At 34.6% G+C, this 21,501-nt stretch overlaps 1 protein-coding gene across 4 annotated transcripts in view; it reads left to right on the top strand.

The window, feature by feature from the left end:
• The window catches only part of LOC120603797 (nesprin-2-like), a 226,721-nt gene that overhangs the window by 140,567 nt on the left and 64,653 nt on the right, over window positions 1–21,501 (top strand). For all 4 annotated transcript variants that reach the window (XM_039864585.1, XM_039864589.1, XM_039864593.1 and 1 more), the window contains exons 46-54: window positions 2,622–2,777; window positions 3,588–3,853; window positions 4,843–6,940; window positions 8,941–9,263; window positions 11,471–11,615; window positions 12,502–12,720; window positions 16,935–17,200; window positions 18,368–18,536; window positions 20,962–21,117. In XM_039864585.1, coding sequence (XP_039720519.1) covers window positions 2,622–2,777; window positions 3,588–3,853; window positions 4,843–6,940; window positions 8,941–9,263; window positions 11,471–11,615; window positions 12,502–12,720; window positions 16,935–17,200; window positions 18,368–18,536; window positions 20,962–21,117 — 3,798 coding nt within the window. The remainder of the gene's footprint in view (window positions 1–2,621; window positions 2,778–3,587; window positions 3,854–4,842; window positions 6,941–8,940; window positions 9,264–11,470; window positions 11,616–12,501; window positions 12,721–16,934; window positions 17,201–18,367; window positions 18,537–20,961; window positions 21,118–21,501) is intronic.

A 21,501-nucleotide genomic window follows, 5' to 3' on the forward strand; every position in this document is an offset into this window, starting at 1 on the left:
CAAAGATACAAAGTTTAAAGACTATCTCTACTGGAAGATAATAATTGCAATGCATAAAACTGTTAGAAGATTAGTATCCAGAATGTGAAAAGAACAGCCAAAATGGCATCTCAATTAAAAGTCTATGAAGAGAAGGTAAGACTCACGTGACCAATAAGGATATGAAGAATAGCTTTGTCTTGTTAGCAGCTAGGGAAATAGCATTAAAAAATAATGTTATCAATTTCACACCCATTACATTGGCAGAAATTAAAGTCTGTTAGCGCCAAATGTTGGAGACGATTAGGGAAAATACAAATTCTTTTGCCATGCTGGTGGGTATAAAAATTGTAATTCAGTTTGGAGAAAAAATTGATAACTATTGAGAATCAAAGGGAGCATATTCTGTCACTAGTAATTACAGTTCGAGGAAAATAGCCTAAAGAAACTCACACATTTGTGCAAAAAGACCCACACAAAGATATTTATCACGGCAACATCTATAATGGGAAAAATTGGAAAAATGTTATTCATAGTAGCTGTCGTGTTCATCCAGAAAGCAGAATAGTACACAAAGCTAAAATGACTGTACTTTTTATATCTGTCAACACGGGTAAACCTCAGAACATACAACTGAGTGGGAGAAAGACATAAAACAATATATGCATGATTCTAATTTTATAAGAATTAAAAATACATGAGTACTGTATAAATACTAATATGTGTATTAAAAGTATAAAACTTGTATGTGTGGATTTTAGTGGTTCTGTGGGAAAAAAGATGAAAAAGGGATAAGGGTTGGGCTTGAAATTATATTTCTAATATGGAAAATGATATCACATATGTTTGTTTTGCGGGGAATGAGTATCTGTCATAATTTATTCTTTTAAGTATATTTGAAATAGCTTATACTTTTAAATAAGCCCACAAAATCAAAATAAAATAGAGCCAAGGGTGATGAGCAAAGGATGACTGGTTACGAAAGAATCTTTCATGAGCCAATCAGGACCTTCAATCTGTGTTCCAACCTCTCTGGCATGAGCAAAGGAATGTTACTTTTTAAATTTGAAATGTTCGTTTGAGCGATTCTGTTGGATATTCTGCCAGCATAGGAACATGGCTGTGGGGGTTAGTAAACAAATGGCGTTTTGGGGTGATTTCAGGTTTTTCAGAATGCGCTCTCTGACCACTAAAGGCAGATTACAAATGGCACATTGCAAAGGTTGCTAGTTCTTAGTCACTCGTCCATCAGGTAAGAGAGACCAAGGGCTATGAATTCTTAGTAGAAGATTAGTAATAAGTAAAGTTTACCTAGAATCTAGACCTTTAGCTCTTGTTCCTCATGTGGAGTTTGAGGATATTGTAAGTAACAGGAACCATCAGGTGGAAAAGAGGCAGGCGTCCACCTCATATCCTGTGGCTCACGGCAAAGAGGCCCCCATTGCTGCGAAGCTTGTATTGCGGCACCTGTCCTTTCCTCTCATAGCCTTCCCGGGCCTTTTCCCTTTATGCTGCCCTCCATATAGATTTAACCACAATGAATTGTTGAACTGGAGGAAATTTGCAAAATCATTTCAATCATTTGTCTTCTTTTTAGAGAAATGACTTGTACTTAGTGCCAGCCAAGTATTTCAAAACCAGTAAAAGCCAGCCGAAAATTTTTAATCACTTAGTATCAGTGAAGCTCCAGACAGAACCTATCTTATTTAAATAAACTTTTAATTTTAGAATAGTTTCACACTGACAGAAAAGTTGCAGAGGTAGTACAGAAAGTTCCCATGTATCCCTTACCCAGTTTCCCAAACTGTTAACATCTTACATTACTATCTAGGTAGTATTTTTAAGACAACAAATGTAACCGTGTTTGGGGTATGGGCACATTTTATTCATAGACTTGATACCTCAAAGATTTTACTGACATGAAAGTATATAGCAGAATTAAATGGCATTTCATTTGTAAAATAACCTGGAAATAAAAACTAATATCTTAGCAAAATTATGGAAATCTTTTAAAATTACCAACATGGTGCCTGGTACATGTAAACGCTCAACCAATATTTGTTGAAAGAATGAATAAATGAATGCAGATGCTGTCTCTATCCTACTGAGAACCTCAAGTTCTTATAGTTTTCAGAAAAGATCAAATTTTTTCCATATATAATCTGTTCTGCCTTACATAGGTTAAAATTCTTACTACAAACTGGTTAAGGCATAAATCATTCTTAATATCATGAAATCTTGTTGTTTCCTCCATTTATCCACTATTATTTTAAACTATTAATAGGTAACATTGAATGTTTATTATTTTCCCTGCTCTCGGCATCATGGTGAATACTAAGTATAAACTTTGAAACTTCTGTTTTCATATCTTTTCTTTCTTTGATTATATAAATTATGCCTCTGTATATAATTGAACATTGCTAGATCCTATATTGTCTTGTCAAAAAAGTTTAACTTTTCTTGAAATATCAATATTGACATTAAATGTTACATGGAAAAATTATCCTTGGTCATGTTCAAATATACTTTTTTAAAAAAAGTCTTTAATATGAATAAATAGACACTGCAGTGCTTTCAGCAAGAAAAATAATTATTTATTTGAAAGGCAGACTATTCAGCAATTAATCTTTTTATGTTTTCAGAATTCAGCTGTGGAAATGGTTTTGTCAAAACAACTTTCTCTCAATGTTCAAGAAAGCATGAAAAACACTGAAGATGAGCAGAAAGTCAATGAGCTGCAAAATCAACCTTTAGAATTAGATGTTACGTTAAGAAATGAACAATTAAAAGAGATAGAGGTATGGAAACAAGAAAAACACTGGCAACATGATTGCATCATTTATCCAGAGCGATACAATATCTTTTAATTACCAGAAACTTGCTTGCACAGAGTGAAAAGTCTTATTTAACCTTTGCCTGATGATCAATTTGGTAACTATATAATTATGTACTCATCAGTAAGTTGTATAACTCTTTCCATTTAAAAAGTGGAGGAGTTTAATGACCATTAGTGTTCCTTTTCACAAAGTTCCTAAAAACTTACTTATTCAGTAACAAAATTTAGAGATTCTGACTTGTCATCATGCCTTTTCTTAGTCATATATATTCATCTGATTTTGACAGATTCCTTTTATTTTTTCTGATTATCAACATTATGTTTTTATACCTGTGTTTAGATAGCCGTGTTTATGTATTTATATACATATAGCTATGTATAGTAATCTAAAAGTACAATACTTGGTCACATTTTTAAAAACGACCCTACAATTTTAACTAGGTTTACATACAGTAAACATGTATCTAAAACATGAAATAGGAGGTGTATATAAATAATAAAAATAAAAGAAATCTTCCTTTTGACGTTATAGAACCTTTTGACACAATAGGATAATCTAATTGCTATTAAATGCTAGACCAATGGTGAGTTTTAGTCTAGATTTTAACATAATTCTAGTGAAAAAAATCTTTTAAATGTCAGGCCTTAAGTTTCTCTATGTGCAAATGAAATATTTAAAACATCATCTTGGGATAGAGTTCGAAAATGAATGAATTAATTAATAAGTAAATGAGTGAATATACACTTACCGATTTCCTTGACTTGTTTTTAGGAATTATATAGCCAATTGGAAGCAAAGAAGGCAGCCATTGAACCAGTAGAACAAACTGAATATTTCAACAAAACAGAAACAAGTGCCTTGGCTCTCCACAGTACAAGGAATTCAGTGCAGCACTTGGACAATCTGCTTCAGGCACTTATTACTTTGAAGAAAAATAAAGAAAGCCAATATTGTCTCCTTAAAGATTTTCAGGAACACTTTGCTGCAGTTGAATCCTTGATGAAAGCCTTGTTGACAGAAAAAGAGAGTCTAAAAGTGTAAGTGTAAAAATTTAAGACTTGCATTCATTTTATTCAAGCACAAATTCCCCTATCTTGGACAGGCCTAGGGTTTTAAGAGTTTATACTATAAAGGATATTATGATTTTAATACTACAGTGTGGAAATTAATTCCATATGGAAGCCATTAAAGAAAACTTAGTTTCAGGCAAGAAAATTATATTACTGATACTAATTTTATAATTAAATTATACAAATCTAAAAAATTAATTTGTTAAACAGTTAATTCATACTCTGAATATCTGCAAAATAGATTTAAGTTCTGTGGAAATCAGTATTCTTTTCATCAAGAATTTATTCTAAACTATGGGGATGGAGAGAAACATATACAATTGTTTAATATCAGCATAATTAGTTTAAATATTTCGGAACATATTTAAAATATATATATATATATATTGTAATGGTTCCTATTAAAATAGATGTACTCTTTTTGGCTTTGAAAACAATAGTAAATTGTTATAGTCTTAACATGTAAACATTTTCTCATTATTTATATTATGTTTATATTTATGTTTAAATGAGGTTTACTTTCAGTAATACTCTATGAGGAAACATTTTTGTATTCAAAAGATTAGCCTGATGATTATACCTTCTTAGTATATCATTATTATTGGAAAGAAGATAACAAAGGGGCTGACTGTTGTAGTGATTTCTCTTAGCCCTAGACTAACCTTTGTGCAAGTATTTCACAGGTTACAGAGTACTTTTATATATATTGTTCCTTTCATTCTTCACTCTTTTTCTGTGGTTCTGAATTTTTATGATACTCATATATTATAGGTGAGTTCTCTACAGTGTCCCAAACTAATTGAAAACCATAGTAAACAAGATTCTGATTTTATTTTAAAGACATAGTGCTCTTATAGACAACCTAATCTTCGCTTCTGTGAATTCAACGCAGAATTAATTTCTTTTAATGTTATCTATCTAAATATTAACAAGCTCCATTTTTCTTCTTTTTTCAGGGGATCACTGGACAATGCAACCTATCTGGCCAAAATTCAGAAATTGCTGGCATCAGTAGAAAAAGCAAAAGATTCTTTAAGCAAGATGAAAATTGAATGGGAAAATTTATCAAACTGTCTGACTGACATGGATAAGAAGTTGTTAGAAAGCCAGATCAGGCAACTTGAACATGGGTGGGAGCAAGTGGAACAACTGGTTCAAAAGAAGTATTCTCAGCAAGTGGTGGAACATGAGGAATTTACATTTCTCATGAGTAAGATCCAAGACCTTGACATTTCTCTGCAGCAGCAGCAGCAGTGTCTCCAGTTAAGGCTGAGCTCGCCAGAACAGGAAGGGACACAAAGTATGGTTGCCTTGGTCACTGAACTCCAGACTCTCAAGCACAGGTTGTCTGTTTTAAAGGGGCAAGCTGAACTCCAGATGAAGAGGATTTGGGGAGAAAAAGAGAAGAAGATTTTGGAAGATGCAATAAATAACTTGCAGAAGCAATTGGAAGCATTGGAGCCATTAAACAGAGAGCTGGAAAATCAGATCAAGAAGTGTGAAGTGAGAAACAAGGTGAAAGAGACAATCTTATGGGTCAAGAATCTTTTAGGTGAACTCGTTCCTACCATTTCCCTTCTCCCAGATGACATTCTTTCTCAGATCAGAAAATGCAAAGTGATGCACGATGGCATCCTGGGTAAGCAGCAGGCTGTGGAGTCACTGGTTGAAGACGTCAAAAATAACATTACTAACCTTACAGCACATGAGAGTGATGAATTAAATAACCTCCTACAGGACTTACAAAGTCAATGCCAAATGCTAGTTTTAAAATCGACTCAAAGGTCCCAGCTGTTAGAATTTAAATTGGAAGAAAGAAGCAGACTTGTTGCAGCAATTGGGGAGGTTCAGCTTTCTCTCCAAGGAAGTGAAACATTGACAGTTCCCAAAATGGGAACACCCTCCACAGAAGCTGAACTAGAACATCAGCGTGTCACTTTGATGACTTCTCAGAAGGAACTGCAAGAAATTGAGAGCATAATCTCAGCACATCTTCAGGAACTAACAAACATTTGTAAGGATCTAAATGTGTTTGAAAGATTATTTCTGGATGATCAATTGAAAAACCTTAAGACGAGAGCCAACAGAACACAAAGATTCATTCAGAATAAATGTAATGAAGTAGAACACAAGATAAATTTTTCCAGAAAATTCCATGAACAAACATCTGTGCTTCAGAAGGAACTTGATAACATACAGCACAATGAACTGCTGCTAAAGCAAGAAGTAAATCAGGATGTTAAAGAAGAGTTCTATAGTCTTAAAGACCGACTCACTGGTATTCAATCTAGTATCTTACAGTTAATGAAACTTAAAGAAGTATTTGACGATATAGGACTGAACTGGGATTGTTCCCAGCTTGACCAGTTACGGTCCCAAGCAATTGAAAAAGAAAAGGAACTCGAAGAAAAAATTAAGAAGTTGGACACATTTATGAAAGAATATGGCAAATATCAAGCATCACTAAGTAAACTGAGGGCAATGGATTTGCAAATTAAGAAAAGGGCTGAAAGAGTACTAACAGCCTCTAATACTTCACCAGAAAGCCGTCTACTCAGTGCTCAAATTTTGAATCAGAGAATCGAGAAAGCCATATGCTTATATCATGAGATAGTAAAGAAATTAAGTGAAAATAAGGCCTTTGGTGACTTGTTCAAAGAGAAAGAAATACTACAAATAAAGCCATATGCAGAAGAAAATGATGAGTTACACAGAGCTCTCCAAAACATAGCACTAGAATCCCAACCAAAAGAAATAGATGAAAAGAATTTTCAGGACAAACTAGAAAATTCCTTACATGTTTTGAACCAGATAAAATCTCAGTTACAACAGCCTTTACTTATAAATTTGAAAATCGAACATATTCAACGTGAAATGGATAATTGCGAAGCATTTCAAGAACAAGTTCAGGCGGAAATGTATAGCATTAAAGCTGTAACTGTTACTGAGAAGCAAATAGCAGAAAACTCTTCTGAAGCTAGTGATGTGGAGACAAAATTACATGACATTGAACATCTTTACATGCAGCTTAATACAAGCATCGATTTGCGCACAGTAAGTTTTTAAATTGGGTGGTTAACATCTATTTTTATTTCAAAGATTTTATGTTTTATTTCAGTTAATACTGGCACTTCTCAAGAAGTTACAGGTTCTGCAGGAAAATTCTCTTCAGAATAGTCAATTAAAAAATTGCAAAGTGTCAGTTCATAATCCCAACTCATTCTACATCTAAAATAGTGCTAAACCTACATAAACGAAAGACATAGTTTGGGAAAAGATGAGTTTTATTCCTTGTTTTTATATCCCTTGTAGCCTCGGTTGAGCTTAGAGCAAAGTTGTTTTTGTTTTTTAAAACTAGTAGGGCACAATGAAAGAAATATGGTGTAGAGAAAAGAACACTGAGTAATAACTAACATTCAGTTAGAACTTACAATGTCTAGGCACTGTGCTGAACACCTCACCTTTAATCATCTCAGCAACAGTGAGGTGAGTGCTATTATAGTCCCATTTTAAAATAAGGAAATTGAAGTTCAGAAACATCAACAGTTTTCTCAGGATCTTGTAACAGTAACAGAACTAGGATTCAAGTTAAGATCTGTCTGATTTTAAAGCAGAGGTCATCAAATTAAGGCCCGTGGGCCAAGTCTGCCCATAGTGCCTGATTTTGTAAATAAAGTTTTATTGGAATACAACCCTGCCCTATTCTTTTACAGATTGTATGTGGCTGCTTTCGTGCTACAATAAAAGGACTGAGTAGTTGTGATAGTCTAGATGGCCTGCAAAGCCTAAAATATTTAGTCTGACCCTTTATAGGAAAAATTTGCTGACCTCTGTTGCAGAGTGACTCCAACCTACTTCTTTCTTTCCTGCAATTATAGGGTAGATATCATAGGCAACATTGGAAAACACTGTGTTTAATATAATGCCTTTCACTGTGTTTTCAGAATTGTCACATTAAATTTATAGGATGGGGAAATTAACTCCCTTTAATTCAAGACTTATTAGATAATATATTTGCAATATTTTGATAGGTATAAATGCTGCAGAAATGTGATGTCCATTCTACGAACCCTAATATGTTCTTTAAATTGATGCTTAACAAATGTTGAGTAAATTGAATACTTCTCTACTTCATTTTTTTATTGAGGTATAATTGACACATAACATTAGTTTCATGTGTACAACATAATGATTCTATATTTGTATATATTGCAAAATGATCACAACAAGTCTAGTTAACATCTGTCACCATACAGTTACAGAATTTTTTCCCCTATGATTAGAACTTTTAAGATCTAGTCTCTTAGCAACTTTCAAATATGAAGTACAGTGTTATTAACTATAGTTGCCATGTCATATATTACATCACCATGACTTTTTATTTTATAACTGTAAGTCTGTAGCTTTTGACCCCCTTTTCTCATTTTGCCCACTCCCACCCCTACCTCTGGCTACCAGCAGTCTGTTCTCTGTATCTTTCTTTATTTGATTTTAATAGTTTCCAGAAGCAATGTACATAAATCTCGAAAATAATATGATTAGAATGGACTGCAAAGGACCTTTAAAGTTATTTTTTTCAAATGTTTTTCATTTCATTGAGAAGACTGAGGTCTGAAGGCATTAAGTGATGTGCTCAAAACAAAATTAGTGGCAGAGCCATTAAATTAAAAACAGAAGAGGTTCTGGGTGGTTTTGTTTGTTTCCTTTTCATCTTTTTCCACAAATATTGATTAAGGCTGTATACATTAAATATATTGTTTTACTTAATTCATAGTCTAATACAAGAGTTCTAGAGCAGAAACATAAATCATCAGACATGATTCATGAAATGTATTTTTGACTATAGATTAGATTTTCTAGCAAATCCGGAAACAGTTTTTCTTTATGCAAACAAAAACTTACTCATTTTAAAACACTAGTCAAACTAAAAGCATGAGATGCTGATTTTCATAAGACTCAGAGGCATGTTATCAGTACACCACAAAAATTCAAGAATGATAAAAATCCCAGAAGTTTGACAATTTCGTCACAGCTTTTAATCTCCTGTTTACCAGAATGTCTTGAATGATGCTTATGAAAATATGACACACTACAATGAGGCCGTCACCAGGGCGATGGGGATCATCACTGCCCTTGAAGCCATCGTTGCATACCATAGGGTAGACCTGGATAATCCAGAAGAATCACTGGTGATGCCTCGCTGGAAACGAGAGGAATTGGAATCCTCAATAGCAGACATCCAGGACCTTACCGAGAAATTGGAGAGCATAGCCAGCCCTGAGGCCAAACTGCAGCTTCAGTGTACTTTACAAGAGATAGTTTCTAAGAACTCAGCCCTGATGGAGGCAGCCACAGTAAAGGAAGCTGAAATGCAAAGGTAGGTACTTCTTTCCTAAGGTAATGCTTTACGAACATAAAATATAGATTTATGCATAATTAGAAATAATACTTATTTTTTCTTATTAGAAATACATTAGAAATAACATTTATTACACATTAGATATAATATTTTTTCTTATTATTGAGTACATACAGCAGAATTTTTGGTTTCCATTTTTTTTTTCCTCTACTCTGGAATGTGAAGCTCTTTTTAATTATAGTTGACAAACAATGCTATATTAGTTTCAGGTGTACAACATAGTGATTTGACATTCATACAACTTACGAAGTGATCACCACAAATCTGGTAGCCATCTGTCACAAAGTTATTGTGATATTATTGGTCACATTCCCTGTGCTACACATTACATCCCTGCGACTTATGTATAACTCTAAGTTTGTACCTCTTAATCCCCTTCAAGCAGAATGTTAACAAAAATCTGCATATATTATAAAGAATAGTGCTCAGCAGCTTTGTACCCAAAGATTCAAAGATAAACATTATGAGATTTGAATTCCATTGTGTGCTCATTCCTTCTTCTCTTAGAAGTAATCATTATTCTAAATACTTTATATTGTTTAAAAAATATTTTTACCATATGTTTGTGTCCCATTTTCAAGTATATGTATTTTCTATTACTTCATTTATTTCAAACTCATCATTATCCTGAAATTTATTTATGTTCCTATCTATAATAAAAGTCTATCACCCAGCTATTGATAGACATTTGGGTTATTACATCGTTTTTGCATTCACAGTTCTGCTAAGAACATTTTTAAAGCAAGAGATTCCCTTGGGTGTATACCTAGGATTATGGTTGCCAGGTCAAAAAATATGCATATCTTAATTTTTAAATTTCAAAAAATTTTACCCATTTCTACTCAGACTAGAAGCATAGTAGTGTTCCAATTGTCCCATATCCTTGCCAAAACTTGATGTTGTGAGATTTAATTTTTGCCAGTCTTATGAATGAGAAGTAATATTTCATTATGGTTTTAATTTGCATCTCTATTACTGCTAATGAATTTGAGGTTCTTTTAAAAATATTTCTTCTTTCACATTTGAATTCGTATTTCCTCTTCTGAGTTCAATTTCCTCTTCTGAAAAATACCTGTTCAAGCCTTTCCACAGTTTTTATTGGGTTGTTCATCTTTTTCTTATTGATTTGTAGGAATTTATTTTATATTTTGGAGGTTGATCTTTTGTGGCTATATGTGTAACACATATCTTTGCAAAGAGGTCTCCTAGTAAACATCTGTCCTGGGTGACTGTCCCCAGCATTCCAGGAGAAGTTCACATCAATAAGATTAGAACTCGAGATGTCCTCAATAAGAAACGGCTCCAGAGTTTATTTTATTTCAGTGTATTAGTTTGGGGCCTCTGAATATTCCTTAAGTTTTTGCCAGCATATTACTGTGTTTTAAGAGTTAAGAGAAATACTTGATACTGAATTTTTAATTGATTTTAGTGGGGGATTTAGGCTGTATCTGTTTTAAATACATAAGTTTATTCATACTATTTTTAAATATATCACAACATTATGCTATATAAAAATATGCTGCCTCTTATTTATAAAATGAACTCTTTTCCTTATTGTAACAAAGACTCTATAGGAATAATTGTAATTGCTATATATTTTATAAAATGGATTATTGTAATTTACTCAGCTATCTTTTGTTTAAGTAATCATTATCCTAAATATTTCATGTGCTTTAAAAATTTATTATCCTAAATATTTTGTTATATATGAAGTGTTTCAATTTTGCCAATCAGTAGTCTAGTAAATAAAAATGTTGTACAAAAGGTTTTATTAGTTTTAGGATAAATTCCTTATACCGTTTTAGGATTAATTCCTTGAGTTAAATTGCAAAAGTTGAATTAATGAGTCAAAAGATATGAGCATTTTTAAGACTAACTGGTTTTCTACAAGAGTTATATCAATTTACACCTCATAAGCAGTGTTAAAAAATGCAGTTTTCCAATTAAGGTGTTTCAGACTAGTCTTATCTGCCTGTTAAACTTGGCAGTAAAGGTCTTCTGCAGGTCCCTGTGAGGAGGAGGTAGTCAATAAAAATTCATTGAAATACACTGAATAGCAAAAAAGAATTGTATTCTGTTTTCTATTGTGTTCAGAATTCATTCTGGGAATTTCAGAATTTATGCCCTAAATGAAACTTAATATCACTTTTTTTCTAATTCACTAGGTGTCTCGAGAATTACAAATGCTATGGAAAAATTAAAGAGAAAATTGGCAGTGACCTCATCCATATGGAAACAGTTCTCGGGATGTCTATGTCCCCATTGCCAGTGTCTTACAAAGAAGCTTTAGAATGCTTGGAACAGAGCAAGGTAAAAGTGTTTGCAAATCTCCAGTAAGATTGTGTGCAAAAAAAAAAAAAGGCAGGAAACAGGTGGAGGCAGCAGCGGACGGTGCTCTGTTATGGCCCACAGAACTCTTCAGTCTGAATCGTACATTCAAGAAAAGTGCTGAGACCAAAAGCCAAGGGGAAAAGTGAAGCAGTGGTTCTGAGAGATTTGGTCAGTCAAGTTCACAGGGCCGTTGTCTCCCCAGCAGCAAGCTGTCCCATTGATCACTCTTTCTAAAGCTTTACCTTTCATATTATTTTGTTGGATGTTGCTGGCAGAGAATTTAATGCAACTAAAATGACAGAGAATTTAATGCAACTATCATAAGTGTTAAATTCTGATTACTTCTTATACTCTATTACCAAGTAATAGTAATAAATTTTAGTTTTTGCTTATTTTTATCTATTCGATTCTATGGTACTATGTTATTAGAATTTGGAAGAGAACATTCTAAATCATCCGTGCTTAACATCCACCCCAAACAAACAACCTAAATAATATGTTGGTGGTTGATTCAGTAAGTATTGTGCAAATTAACTACCTAGTAAAATATGAGACTTAACAAAATTGATTTCTAGGATATTCACCTTTGAAAACACATTCTTACTTGAAAAAATTGGTTTATAGGTTATTATTTGTCCCCATAGTTTTATATTTATGTGCAATACAGTAATACATAGATCATTCTTATCTGTCTCAAATTGGCTTCCCAGAGGACTAAAAAATGGATCATATAATACTTGTGGATGATTTAAAATCATTAATTGTTCAAGATTTAAAATAGTTTATAATTTTCAGAAAAATTAATAGACATTATAGCCCTCCTGTTCCTTTTCTTTCTTTTTTTCTTTCTTTCTTTCGTTTTAAGGCCTTAGTGTCAAATCTTGTATCAACCAAAGAAGAATTAATGAAACTACGACACTCCCTCAGATATCTGAGACCCAGGTGCACAGATAATAATGGCATATGTTTGCTCAGAACCGTGTCAGCTCTGTGGGAGAAATGGCTGAGTTTGCTGGAAGCTGCTAAAGAATGGAAGATGTGGTGTGAAGAACTGAAGCAGGAGTGGAAATTTGTCAGTGAAGAAGTAAGTGCTTCATTTTCAACAGTCACACCTCACAGTTTTCCTAACATATGTCATTTAAGTCGTTTTATTACTTTTCATTTTGTTTTTATGTAAAACAAGGCCTCAACCTCTCTCATTGGTTTACATCACATATGTGTAACATGCAAATGTTCATAGAGGTCTGGTCCTAGTAAAATAATCTCCGAGAAATGATTCAAATTCTTTCATAATAGTGGAATTTTTGGTATCAGATAATTCTTAAAAATAAGTGATTACTTTGTCTTTCAAGCTTTAAAATCTATATTGTGTAGATGAAGTAAAGCGCTCTTAAAAATAACTGTCTCTACCTGGTACTAAAGGTTAGAATTAGTTTGTTATGTTCCTAACATAATTCCAACTCCTTTGAAATTAACTATAATTATTAGCTATAGAAATTAACTACAGTTGTTAAGCGTGGACCTAAACATATGTCTGAAGTTCTTTGTGAAGACTGTCTCAAAGAATTAATCACATAGCATATATCCATCACACATGTTAATTTAACCATGGTTCACATATATTTAGAAAGAAAATTTAAAACAGTGTAAAATTATATTGAGGTATTCTTTAATCTTTCCAAAGGATCAGGTAAAATGAAATACAAATCAGAATATTAGGTGAAACTCTTCTCTTTTATTCTTCTCAAATTCCTGCTGAATTTACTTGAGAGAAATATAATGAATCAATACTTCATTAGAGGTAGAGCTCATACTTTGGGATTTAAATGTTCAGTACTGTCACATTTTCGTGCTTAAAACTTGATGTTCTTGAAAATGAATATCATTTTGGTGGTGCTGGTAGGGTTAATTAGTAAATAGTCTCTTGAATGTTAAAACTCTAAGAAACGTTGTAAAATACACTTTCAGCAGGACTGTTAGCCTCCAGTTCTTCCCCATCCACAATGGTACCATTTATTGAGTTCCTGCAGTAGATTGTGTGCTGCGCAAAGAAGGCAGTTCACACAAGATGCCACTGAATCCTTGTATTGCCTTCAGGAATTATTACCATTTTATTAATGGGGAAGCTGAGGCACTGAGAGATTTAAGTTGGTACAAGACCTTCCAGCTAGTGATTGAGCTATAGACTCCTACAGGTTGGGACCATATCTCTTTTGCTCACTGCTGTTACTTTAGAATCCAACCAGGTACTTACACTTAGTGGACATTTAGTAGATACTTTTGAGGGACAGCTCTCATTCAAACCCAGGTCTAGACTAATTCTAAGCTTTCGTTCTTTTTATTTTATTACATTGTCTCTCTATTGTTATATACCCATTTGCAATTATGCTTTATTAATTCAGATCCCATTCATTTAGGACTCTAATTATTCATACAAACATTTGACATTATCTGCTAATAAAATGTTTTTTAAGGAGGAACGAAAATAAAATGTTCTCATGTAATAACAATAACAACTACTGAAATTTGGTGGGTGCTTATTGGGCATGTGTCAGACAGAGTTCTAAGCTCTTTACATGTATTTTCATTTATCTTTGCAATAATCCTATGAGGTAGATATTTTCATAATCCTCATTTTATAGATGAGGAAAGTGAGACAGTGAGATTGAGTAACTTGCCCCAGTTCACACGTGAATGGTACAAGAGAATTCAAACTTAGACTCTGGCGTTTACCACTAAACTATCAATGTAAATGATACTTGTGCATACCAAATTGAGGTAAGATTTTAAAATAGCTTTTATCTATTGAAGAAAAATTCTATCAACTAAAGAGCTGTACATGCAAGATCCTGTACATGCAAGATCCTGTTAGCATGTTTGGTGAATTTATATATACAAAATGAATTTCTGTTTTTAATATGTCTGTAATTAGTCTATGGCCATGCCACCCTGAACACGCCCGATCTCGTCTGATCTCGGGCCTGGTTAGTACTTGGATGGAGACCACCTAGGAATACCAGGTGCTATAGGTGTTTAAAAAACAAACAAATAAATAAATAAGTGAAATAATTTTAAAAAATTTTTTAATAAAAAAATAAATAAATAAAATGTCCATAATTGTATAATAATGCAGTATCATTATGGAATAAAGGTTTCGCATAAGTAGATTTTTGAAAACTTAAATGTTCTGTTTAAATTTACAAATTAAAAAATAAATTTACATTTTTATTTATTCCCCCTTTCACCCACCAGTCTTACCTCTGTTTTCTTAAACAGAATCTGCCTCCAGCCCATGGCAACCATTAATCTAGTTTGTTATTTCCAGAATGACACATAAATGGACACAGATAATTTGTGGCCTTATGAGTTTGGCCGTTTTCTCTAAGCATAATGCACGTGAGATTCATTCATGTTGCTGCCTGAATCAGTAGTTCATTTCTTTTTATTCCTGGGTAATATTTTACTGAGCATACATATAACAGTTTGTTTATCCATTCACAAGTTGAAGAATTGCCCGGCTTTTGAGTAAAATTATTGTGCTAATAAAAATTATTCTTCTTGTGTTCCCCTCCTTAATCACTTACCAACTCACAGCAGACAGTAGAGCTTAAGACAGGGACTTGCAGGCAGGTGGTTTATTTTGGAAAGTGATCTTAGGGAACAGGAGTGGGGGACTAGGAGAGCTGAAATGGGAAAGATCAGAGCCTTTATTTGCTTTACTCCTATTGGATCCTGGTTGCTGCAGTTGCCCATTTATGGTTATAGCTGGGCACAGAAGCACCAAGAGATGTTCCATTAAGTCCTAGATTATACACGTAGTTCTTTGAACCTGGATGCATGTTGGAAACTCTAGATGTACAATTACCTCTGTCAGTATAGCAGTTCCTTTCTTTGCATGTTGGTTCTTTGGCAGGGGGACTGCAAAATGACCCAGTGGAACACTTATCTCAATCCCTAGTGGAAATATAGCTACCTGCATGAGAGCCAGGACTTCTGATCTACCTGAATTTAGGTTTGAAGGGATGGAAAGCACAAATTTCTTAACTGGGTCTCTTGGAGAGGGGCTAGTCTACCGCTGCACCCATGTATTCTAGCGATTGGGACTCAACTGGATTATATAGCCTAAGTGGCAGGGCAGCTTATACCACAGCCCAGCCCTGCTGATGTGCCTCTTTTTGTCCAGGCCCTCCTTAACATTGACAGTGTTCTGATAAATGGATCTGAGCAATATATCCAAGTATAGCATATACGGATTGCCTCCAAAATTCCATAGGCTCATCTAGTTCTGTGCCTTTTTTTTAGCGGTAGAGGTACAAGATTGAACAACTTGATCATTACCTTATAGAGGTTCTGGCATGCCCCAGACCATTGGGCCCCTGGAAACGTAATTTGGAATTCCTAGATTTTTTTTTTTATTTCATTTCCTACCCTCTGTCATCCGGGTTCTCATTCATCATTTCAGTTAGACGATATCATAAATATAGTTGCCTGGTGTGATGTTCTGTAATGTCAAGATTGCTAGATGCCTGACTTGGTTGGAACATAGAGGAGCAGAGTTAACAGTGCCAGAGCAGATCATGGTAAATGGACTGTGCAGCTGAGGCGAGGGCCAGAGAATTTGAGGAGACACAGAAGAGGGATCTCATTCTCTGTGTCTTCATTCTGAGTTCAGGGCTGATAGAACTCCAATTTTTTCCCATTATTTGATGTAGTAAGTAATGTATTTTTGGGTTCTGCACATAGCTGTCAATAAGTACATGATTAGTTCAGTAATTTGGGCTGCTTTCCCATTGGTGTAGGTGTCAGGGTAATGAGGACATACCGGACTTACTTTTTTGAGCTCATTGGAAGGGGATGTGAAAGAAAAGAAACATAGAAAAATTATCCAGTAGTTTTCTAACCTCTAATACTCAGTAGAAGCAGTTTGGTGAAGCTCATTCTAACTACCTTATGGGTATCTCAGGAGAAATAGTTGCTTTATGCAACTGAAATCTGAAAGAGAAAGAAATTACTTATGAAAATATTCAACAGCATTTCCTTTAGCTCATAACAGCAGTACTTCATTTTAATCACACATCTACATGATCAGTAGCTGGGAACTATGGGATTCTGATCATGGAGGTATAATAGTCCAGCTATAAAAAGACATATATTACTTTGAAGTAGGATATGGCATCAGGTGCTTTTTGTAGAGCCAGTATACAAACATTATGGTTGCCAAGGTATGTTTTCCATTCCTGAAATGGAAAGAGTCTATTTTACTTATTTTCGTTCTCTTGTTTTTGTTTGTTGAACTAGATTGAACGAGAAGCAATTATTTTAGATAATCTTCAAGAAGAACTCCCTGAAATTTCCAAAACAAAAGAAGCAGCCACCACAGAGGAACTCTCTGAGCTACTAGACTGTTTAAGCCAATATGAAGAGAATGTGGAGAAGCAGCAGCTGTTACTGACCCTGCTTCTTCAGCGCATTAAAAGCATCCGGAATGCTCCCGAAAGCTCAACGGCTGTGGAAACTGTTCCCGCATTTCAAGAGATTACATTTATGCGAGAACGATGTGATAAGTAAGATTTATGAAAAACTTAAAAAATGTGCTTGACAACTCAAGTTTAAACTTGAGAAAATAATGAATGTCAAGATCATAAAAATATTATAGAATAATCACAAATGATATGACAGAATTGAGTCAACACTGAGGTATAAAAGGGATCGAAAAGATTAATAATGATCATTTAAACAAGCTCACGTTCTTCATCTTTGTATTACTGAGGGTGAATACACTTCATTTTTTTTTTGTTTGCTTTTTTCTAATTTAGCAATACATATTTATTATAGGAAGTTTAGAGAATGGAGAAAATTATAAAGATTAATATAAAACCCATCTCTAATTTTGCCACTCAGCAACAACCACTGCCAGTCACTTTTTTCTCATCCTTTTTTACTGTGCTTATATTTTTAAACAAATTGTAAACATAGTAAACAAACATACTGTTTTGTATTCTGATTTTTTAAATCAACATATCATGTTTATTTTCCTTTGCCATTAAATGCTCCTTAAAACATAGCTGCGTAATATTTCTCCATGTGGATATGCCATAATTTATTGAACTAGCTCCTAATAAAGAACCTTTAAATTATATGTAATTTTTTTTACTCTTATAAAGCACTACAATGAATATTCTTAGGCCAAAATCTCTATCTGCATCTGTGATTAATTCATTGAGAAAGATGCTGAGAAGCAGAATCATTGGGTCAATAATTTAAAGGCGGTAATTTATAGCTAAAGATACTTACCTAATAGCTCTCAGGAAAGATTTTACCCCCTTAAACTTCTCTATTAATATGGTGGGTACATCCACAGTAAATGGGGTCAGCTAGGATGTAAAGGCTGAGTTGTCTATCCCTGAGGACCCACTCATGTCTTCATGCACATCTCTAAGTCAGTTCCGTGGAACGCAAGGATTTCATGAAGAAAAAGAGGAGTTGGCAAATGTTATGTAAAGTGTGAAAAGAGGATATTTTGGGGTGAAAGTTTTGGAAAGGTTTTTGATTGAATGATAGAATTCGATATACGTTTGTACATGCAATATTTAAATCATTGAAACTAGTACTTTTTTCTCAAGAAAAAGATCTTTCGTGAGCTATGCAGATACTGTGTTACTTGCTGAAATAAAACTATTTCACAAAAGAGCGGGATAGAAAAACAATGTTATTTTGATACTATATTTTAGTCTTTTCCAGAAAGCTCAAAAAAGTAAGGAATTGATACAGAATGAAATCCAAGAAAGACATTCTTTCGCAAAAGAAATAATTACTTTGAAGAATCTATTTCAACAGACCACAGCTTCTTTCCAAAATATGCAATTACAAGACCACCCAGAAAAGGCAGAACAGTTTGAGGTAAGTGAGAAATGAAGTGGTGAATGTGGCCGATACAGGCAGTCTTGAATCCAGAGTCCTTGGGACAGAGGTAGCTCAATGTCTAGAGAGGAGGGAATGGTCCAAGAGAGAGGAAAGCACTCTCAAAGGCCCCATGGCATGGTGTGGGCAGAGCCACGAAAGATCAGTGTGGGTGGAGAGCAAAGAGCAGGGATGAGACCAGGTTGGAAAGTAGGCCAGTCTGGACCAAGCAGCCCTTCTTCAACCACATGTTAAGTGTGTTTGTTGAACCAGGGCCGCAGACCACTGAAGAGTAGCATGTTACATAACTCACTTCAGTAGGATGTAATATCTTACTTCTGACAAGGTAGAACTGTTTTTACGTACAACACTTGTGACATCACATATGTGTTATTGTTTTTTCCCCCACACCAACCTATTTCCAACCCCCCGGACACCAACCGAATGTCCTAAAATTCAGTGTAATTCTGACACTAACCACCAGGAGTTAGCATGGAGGCGACCTCCTCCCTGCTAGCCCTCTCCCGCCCCCTGCCCCAGGTTGGGGCTCATTCCCTGAACTGCCCCACCTCAGACACCAGTGATCAGTTCCAGGCTTCTGGTACTTCTGACTGGTAGGCTGTAAATCAGGGGTTCTCACAAACTCCCTCCCCCCAGGTTCAATAATTTGCTAGAATGGCTCACAGAAGTTGGGAAAGAGCTTTACTTATTATTACTGATTTGTTATAAAGGATACAACTCAGGAAGAGCCAAATGGAAGAGATGTACAGGGTAAGGTATAAGGTACCTTCCGTGCCCTCCCCCTAGTACCTTGCCAACCCTCTATACCTTGATGTGTTCACTCACTCTAGAGCTCTCCAAACCTCATTGTTTCGGGGATTTTATGGAGATTCACGATATAGACATGATTGGCTAAATTATTGCCCTTTGGTGACTAACTCAACCTCCAGCCCATCTCCCCTTCCTTGTGGTTGGGAAGTAGAGCGGAAAATTCCACCACTGTAATCAAGTGGTTGGTTCCTCTGGTAACCAGCCCCCATCCTGAAGCTATCTTGGACCCCACCCCCAAGAGTCATCTCATTGACATAAACTCAGATAGGATTGAAAAAGTGTTGTTATAAATAACAAAAGATACTCCTCTCACCCCTATCCAGGAAATTCCAAGAGTTTTAGAAGCTGTGCCAATAACCAGTGATGAAGACCAAATATCTGTATCTATAAATGTCTCTATATATTATTAATATCACAGTATCACAGAGATTATGCACATGCCCCTGTGTCACTTGGGAACTTCCTCCCCCTCCCCCCAGAATGATCTCTTTTCATTTCAGTCCAATAGTAACAGACACATTGACATTGGGAAGTTTATTCAAAAGTCGCATGCCATTGTTAACCAGAGTTTTTGGTTATCACTGTTAAAAAAGGAAACTTATTCTCTCTCACAGCAGCCTTCTTTCGGAAGCCATCTTTGTAGCACCGAATGAAAACCTGTACTCCCAGATTAGGTCTAGGTAAAATAGGATGACACTGTACCTCAAACCCCAGTTTTATCTGAATGTCATTGTTCTTTAGCTTTCTCTCCAGATTTGTTCTCTAATGAGGGTTTAGAAAAGGAAAACAGTATCACATCATGGAATCATTCAAAATCGTAATCATTCTTCAGTGTGGTGACTCAATCCATTAACACAAATAATGCTACTGAACAGCTACTGTAAAAACAAAGCAAACCCCAAAAAGCCACAGCAAAGTCAAGAAGTATTTTTCCACTTGATCTTTGGGAAACTTTCCCAAACAAATGAGTTTCTCCTTTATAATTAGTGCAAGAGAACGTAGATCAGATTGGGTTTCTAGGCCACAACCAATAGACTGTTTGTTCAGGTTTCTTTTATCTCCTGAAACCCGCATTCTTTGCGTGGAACTGGAACCCTCCTTTTAAAAAGAAGTTGAACTCTGCTGGGCTGTCTAATTACATGAAAGCAGACACTTCAGCTTCAAGCATAGGGCTTTTAGTGGCCTTGAATTATTGTGATGATAATGTAGGAAGAAGCAGAAATAGCAACAAGTTAATAACAACAACAAAAACTTCTTTGAAACTTTTTGCTACTTGCAGCTTTTTAGATCAAGACAGCAACTGAGATACAGTTAAGTCCTTAGAGGTACTTTAGAAGCAGGAGATGTTGTAATGTCTTTTTAAGAACAATGGTTTGACACTCTGAAGAGATATCAAGTTTAATTCTTACAAATTAGCATCATCTGACCAGGCTGAGTATCTCTCAGGCTTAATCAGCTTGTATCAAAAGTGGGGTTTTGTCATGCAAAATTTGCTTATTTAAATCATAAGGATGTGCTAGAAGGCTTGATTTCATTTTTAGTGTTAAACTTTTTCCCCATCCTGTGAGTATTGAAACTCTCTTGATGTTTTTAGGAGCTTCAAAGCATTTTTAAGAAAGGGAAGCTAACTTTTGAAAATATTATGGAAAAACTCCGAATCAAGTATTCTGAAATGTACACCATAGTTCCCGCAGAGATTGAATCCCAGGCGGAAGAATGCAGAAAAGCTTTAGAAGACATAGATGAGAAGGTAATAATAATGTTTGTACTAGTGTTATTATTTATGAAGTTGAATGAAAAGAAAATATCATATTTTCATTTGCCCTGATTCCAGCTATAATTGTTTTTTATAGCGTTTGGTTAATCGTTAATTTTGTGTATTGAATATTGAGATGAAATTGCTCTAAACAAGTCACATAGAAAACAGAATTAGGTAATCTGTTTCTTTTTAGTTGTCATGATGCTTAGTTTTTCTTCTCTTGCATTTAAAAATAATTGTACATTATCTTGGGTTTTTTTTTTTCTTAGCTGAAGAATCACTTTTAAATTTAGGACATGAAGAATACTTTGCTTTAAAACATTTTCTGTGAACATTTTGAAGTAGCAACAAAGGGCAGTAAGAATACACATTTCA

Source organism: Pteropus medius, unplaced genomic scaffold (assembly GCF_902729225.1).
Source record: "Pteropus medius unplaced genomic scaffold, Ma_sr-lr_union100, whole genome shotgun sequence".
In the NCBI taxonomy this organism is placed as follows: domain Eukaryota; kingdom Metazoa; phylum Chordata; class Mammalia; order Chiroptera; family Pteropodidae; genus Pteropus; species Pteropus medius.